Source organism: Hibiscus syriacus, unplaced genomic scaffold (genome assembly GCF_006381635.1).
Source record: "Hibiscus syriacus cultivar Baekdansim isolate YM2019G1 unplaced genomic scaffold, ASM638163v2 tig00000452_pilon, whole genome shotgun sequence".
Taxonomy (NCBI): domain Eukaryota; kingdom Viridiplantae; phylum Streptophyta; class Magnoliopsida; order Malvales; family Malvaceae; genus Hibiscus; species Hibiscus syriacus.
This window is the reverse complement of record NW_024061787.1, coordinates 510412-516186: the sequence shown is the minus strand read 5'-3', so window position 1 is coordinate 516186 and position 5775 is coordinate 510412. Positions and strand designations below refer to the sequence as shown.

The window sequence follows — 5775 nt, the reverse complement described above, 5'->3', positions numbered from 1 at the left end:
TTCATTGAATAAAGTTAGTTCATTAATTAAACTAGTTAATTCATCAAACTAATTTATTTATTAAACTAACTCTTAATTGTTTATGCATGTTTTCAATTAAAGATTGAATAGAGTTCATCTTTGTGTCTAGGTGCATGAGAGAAGTTGAACGGTTTCAACAGATGCAAGAATATCAGTCAGAATGTCTTCTAATTCTGGATGTAATACATACATTTTTGGGTCCAGAAATCAATTGGAAATTATTCATCTATCTCTTAGCTTTCCAACGCCTTTTGAATCACCTCAATCCGATATCAGGAGCTTGAGATATGATCGATTTACTGAAGATAGTGCAGGCTGGAATTTTCATTATAGGAATTTTATACAACGATTATTTGGATGAGTTTGAGCTAAGGAAGAGTCCTTCATCTTCTACCAAGAGACAATCAATTGATGGCCATCTTAATTCTCCAATTCAAGGAATTCAAGGTTGATGTTATCACCCATTGAAGGTCATTCACATTCAAGCAAGGGAACATGCAATAACCAACATTCAAAACTTAGCATTCAAGGCCTTCATCATCTTTTGAAGGATGATCATATTCTACAAGGGAACAAGCAATGAAAACTGATTTTATTTCATTTAACCACCAAATTAGGTGATAAAATCAGCAAGGAATTTAAAGAGACAAGCAGATTTGGACATGTAGGATGTCCACATTCATCATATGACTTCATTTAACCTTTTTTCATCCATTTGCATGCAAAGCAAGGCAGCCCAAGAGTCACCCCTCCTTTTTGGATGAATTTAAGGCTAGAATTATCTCAAATTAAAGCTTAATTAATCCATTTTCAATCTACATGGTCAGTCATCAAAGGATAAGAAGAATGACAAGTCATTTAATTCAATTCAATTGCATTTCGGTGATTGTTTTATTTTAATTGTAAAAACTCTTCATATGGTGCCTATCAACACTATAAATAGGCACCTCCATGGCATTTGTACTTAGAACTTTTTGCATAATATACTCTTCAAAAGGTTGCTTTCATTTTAGTTCTTGGATTATAACTCTATCGGTTTTTTGTCAGTCTTGAAGCCTTCCTCCATTTCATTTTTTTATAACGTTGGTTCCTAGCTCACCTATAGCTAGTGGGTCACGTTCCACCCTCTATCACTTCGATTCCATCTTTGTATATTGTTGGTTCCTAGCTCCATATAGCTAGCGGGTCACAATCCATACTTTTTATTTTATTTCATCATTAATCTCCCACGCCATAACATCTTTTACCTTCACCATACTTCCATTCTTTCCACACTATAAATTATTATCACCACTACACTTTCCCCACTTTCCTTCATTTGATTAAACCACAACAATCATCACTCTTCCATCACCTTCAAACCACTTTATCGTAACCTACAACCTTTCATTTTCAATTTACTTATATTAATTTATTTCTTGTAACGTTGTTTGTGCATTTTCAGTCTTCAATCAAAGCATTGCGAAGTTCTTACTAGAATTGCGATAGGGCAACATCGTATATAACTCGGAACACATAATCGAGTTCACGTCATCCGTTGTAGTTGTACTTGTTACTTTTGATACAAGTGCTGCTCCGGTTGTTGCTGTGGAAGGGAAAAATCAAAACCTAAAGAAGAGTATGATGATGATACATGACTGAGTCTCTTTGACTAAGTTTTTCCTTTATTAGTATTAAAGATTTAGGATTTTAGAAGACTATCAATTACAGTAATCATGGCACTTTTTTTTGTATAATCACCGGTATTCGATCTATTGATCAACTAATCCAGATCGGATTCTGCAGAGGCAAGAGCGACACTCCCAACCTTGCTTAAGGGATCTAGTACCTCATCTCACGAGACCAACTGGTTTCACTTTTAATTTGTATTTTGATTGCTTGTTAAAGTTGTTTAGAATAGTTTACTTTAGTGTTTTTGCTGCTTGGCTGATTTATCCTCTCTTTTTTTTGGTGCATCCTAAATATGGTGTTTGAATAATGTAGATACCGAACACACGGAAGTGTAATGACCAAGGCAAACTGAGCTTTTGCACATCTTCATCAAGGGTAAACTACACCTTTAGTATTTCAACTATTACTTTTATTTTGTTTTAGTTATCTAATTATTTTTTAAATCATACCTAATGTTTGGTTTCATTATGGTTATTTGTTGTTAGAAAATTAACAGTGATATTGACGTGTTACCATAAACTAATAATATATCATCATTGAAAAAAGGAAAAAGTATCACGTCAATGGGTTTATTAAATTTTTAACGGTGAATAATCAAAATAAAACCAAAACGTAAGTTAGATATGATATTTAAAAAAAATGGGTAATTAAAACAGAACAAAAGTAAGAGTTGAGTACTATATGTGTTTATCCTTTCATTAATCCTTAAACAGAACTGGTGTTGACCGTCATGATTTATCTTTTTGAACTAGGTTTTTTTCGTAGTTCAGCCGGTTTTTCCAGCTACGAAAGTTTTCGGTTCCATATTCTGTATATCCAAATAAGTCGATCTTCAATTCAGTCGTTTGAACTATTGGTTCGATTATTTTAACATAGGCCAAAACAACATTGTGAAAGCATAGAATGAACATCAACTATGAAAAACCAAAAGAACACTAAAATGAATAATCTGTTTCTACAACGCAGATTATTAATCTGGAGAACAGGATTAAGTACTAAATAGTCAAATCTAAAATGGTGAAATTCCGTGTAGATAAACATGAACACGGTAAGAACGTACAAAAATCAGGACAAATATAGGCCGTCTACCTCCAAAACATATCAAGCGTACATCAAAATTCAAAAATGATACAAACTCCGGATAATCGAAACAATAAGTGTTGGATTGATCTCAACCTGCAAATTGTTCCATAAATGAGTGGCAAATTTGGAACCATGGAATCTCAAGCATCACCAAAACCAAGTGTTGCGGCTATCGGTAGCTTTCATATTAGTTGGAACTAAGGGCATTCGTCCGAACTCATCGACAAATTTGTTAATACATTCGGTTCTTCTTTCACCATGACTTCCCAAGCTGCTAATGCCAGTTGAACCGATCTCATATATTTTCCCTACCATTGGAGCACAAGAATTTACCAAAAACAGCTATAAGGAAAAACAAGTGGCATCCGTTTACCAAAATCAGTTGAATTATTTTCTAATTTCTATATGTACGGCTCACTCATATGGTTCCGAAACGAGCAACTAAAATGCAGCATCTATACAAACAGGCAATAATGGGACGTCTGTATTACGAAAAGAGGAACTAAAATGCAGCATCTAAACAACGACTTATCTAGTGACTACTACTGCAGCATCTCGATTGTTACTTTCTATTTTTAAAGGTTCTTTTTAATGTATATGCCATCAATCATTTTAACATACAGAACAAGAGGATTGCAAAAGAGATAAAAATACAGTATAGATGAAGACCCATTTAAATTTTACCTTTCACCCATATGGGAGGAGAACTAGTCGCATTCGCGACAAGAAATGACATCGCAATATCTTCACAATTCCTGGTGAATCCGGCATTGGAGTTGTATAATAATAAACATGTAAGATGCATAAAAGAATGAATCCGTTTAAAAAACTCCGCCATAGTAGTAGAAGGACCTGTTCTTGGTTACGTATTCTTTAATTGATGCTGGCATTTCATCTGTGTAAAGTTTGAGATACTTTTTGTGGAAGAAGGCAGCCTTTGAGAGTACCATGCTGTATGTACCGGTCCACCAAACGGACCACCATCCACCATATTTGTATTTATCACCTTTCTGCATAAAGATGAACAAATCAAGAGGGCACTTCTATGGAGTAATTTGGACAGGGTCCTCAAATTTAGAACAACAGAAAAGGGTTTAGCAAGTGTCAGAGTTCAACCCATTAGTTGATGCATGTAAAAAGTTCAATCAGGTGTATATGTTCTTGGAGATATGGATGAAGCTATAAGCTAAACATTTCAGCGTACACGGGAACTTTCATCAATGAATGCAGAACCAGAGAAATGGAAACTTCAAGATTCAAAACGTTGAGCAATTTCAATCAATTAGAAGCATGAGGTTTAGACTTTTAGTCAATGCTCATAGTAGCATGTTGAAGTTGCATGAAATTCTAACTAAGAACATTGGCAACTAATGTGAAGCTAGGATCAAGATGTAGCCATATAGGCAACTCTCAAGATGTCTGAAACTCAAATGACCATGAAACTTGACAAAAGAAACTGATAACAAGAGGCTACAGAAAGGCTAAAATCAAAATCTATGAAGATGCAATACAGATGCATAGTGTACCTTTTGATCAACCCAATGCATACGTGGGACATATCCCACCATTGCATCTGGGGCACTTTGCCAAACAGTAAAAGCAAACTCTACGGAAGAGCAAGGGAATATAACATCATCATCAATTGAGAAAACAGCATCCGTCTTCAAGTCCTTAATTTCTTTAAATCTGTTGTTCAAGCTATCTTCTTTATTGATATCGAACACCAGCTCAACTTGCTGATCCTTTCTAGAGCTCGACCGCACAACATGGTTAAGATATCTCTTGAGCAAATCGGAGGGAGGATCCGGTTCACTCCATACAATATGTATTGAATCGAGCTTTGGACATGATGTGTAGTGGGAAATCGACTTCTTCAAGAGATCATATCTTTTCCAAGTATTCATTACAATAGAGTATCTTCCCCTGTATAAAAAGATTACACAATCCAGTAGAGAACACCATCACTTTATTATCAAATTTGGGAAATTTGTCAGTAAAATCAATAATATTTTAACATTTTTAAAAACAATTTAAGCTCAAAACAGTTTTGTTTGAGTACAAAATCCTTTTTGGGGGAAAAATCTTCAACTTTCCTAAAATAAAACCTTCTTTAAAGTTCAAACAGAATAAACACTAAAAAGAATTTCAATTTTAAGTTTAAATAATCTATCATTTCTCGATAATTTCAGCTGAAACTGGTTAAGTCTAAGATCCTAATTGATGTCATAGTTTAATAAATAATTAAATTTCCATATATTTACTTGAAGTTTTCAAAAAGGAACGGACCTTTTATAGTAATTGTCTCCTATCTTTACATCTAATCACCAAAATCTAAAAGAACAGCCAAATGGAAATATAATTTTTTTTTTCAAAAAAAAAAGATTGTTGTATACTAATAGCGAAACGCACCTTGGAGAAGCAGAGATGTCAACGTCACCAGTCCATCCCATCAACGACGAAGAACCGTCGCGATTTCGGTTCGAAACGGCGAGTATAATTAACGTGACGCAACCTAAGATAAAGAGCTTGCTCTTCGCCGATCCAAGGGTCCCGATTCCAACTTGACGCAACTTGAAAACCAATCGACGGCTAATCGGTAAACTTCCCCTCATCGCCTTCAAATTCTGAAAATCCTGAATCTCTTTATTACTCGTTCCTTACTAGAAGACTGAGTCGATCTGAACTCGAGGGGTGTGACTCTGAACGGAGCCCGAGTCACTGAACTCGAGGGGTACAATTCTCGCCGGTTAGTTGAATTCGAGTAGAGAGGGAAGAAAAGGAGGAGAATAATACGGTGTAGTGATGTGTAGAATGTTAAGCAAGCAGTCCCATAAGATGGATACTAGGATGAAACGTGGTAAGATATTATTGGCTGAGACTAATACGTTGATGTGCTCTTGCTTCTTTTTCTTCTTCATTACAATGATCGTACGTTCGTTCCTTTTAAAGATTCCCGTGTCATGATGTAATAGGAAGTATAATGAGAACCGTTGGATTAAA

The 5775-nt window shown here is 35.1% G+C and overlaps 1 protein-coding gene across 1 annotated transcript; it reads right to left on the bottom strand.

The window, feature by feature from the left end:
• Nucleotides 1-2707: 2707 nt before the first annotated feature.
• LOC120205677 (glycosyltransferase family 64 protein C4-like) lies at nucleotides 2708-5551 on the bottom strand. Its single transcript, XM_039205521.1, has 5 exons — nucleotides 5185-5551; nucleotides 4302-4698; nucleotides 3628-3785; nucleotides 3460-3530; nucleotides 2708-3083 (listed from the first exon to the last, which is right to left on the bottom strand). Exons 1-5 carry the CDS (start codon nucleotides 5385-5387, stop codon nucleotides 2923-2925), a joined length of 990 nt encoding a protein of 329 aa, XP_039061452.1. The 5' UTR covers nucleotides 5388-5551; the 3' UTR covers nucleotides 2708-2922.
• Between the last annotated feature and the right edge of the window lie 224 nt (nucleotides 5552-5775).

Coding starts and splice junctions, on each gene's coding strand:
- LOC120205677 (XM_039205521.1), bottom strand. CDS start 5,387: ATGAGGGGAAGTTTACCGATTAGCCGTCGATTGGTTTTCAAGTTGCGT. Junction 4,699..5,184: donor GACATCTCTGCTTCTCCAAG/GTGCGTTTCGCT, acceptor CTTTTTATACAG/GGGAAGATACTCTATTGTAA. Junction 3,531..3,627: donor GAATACGTAACCAAGAACAG/GTCCTTCTACTA, acceptor CGGATTCACCAG/GAATTGTGAAGATATTGCGA.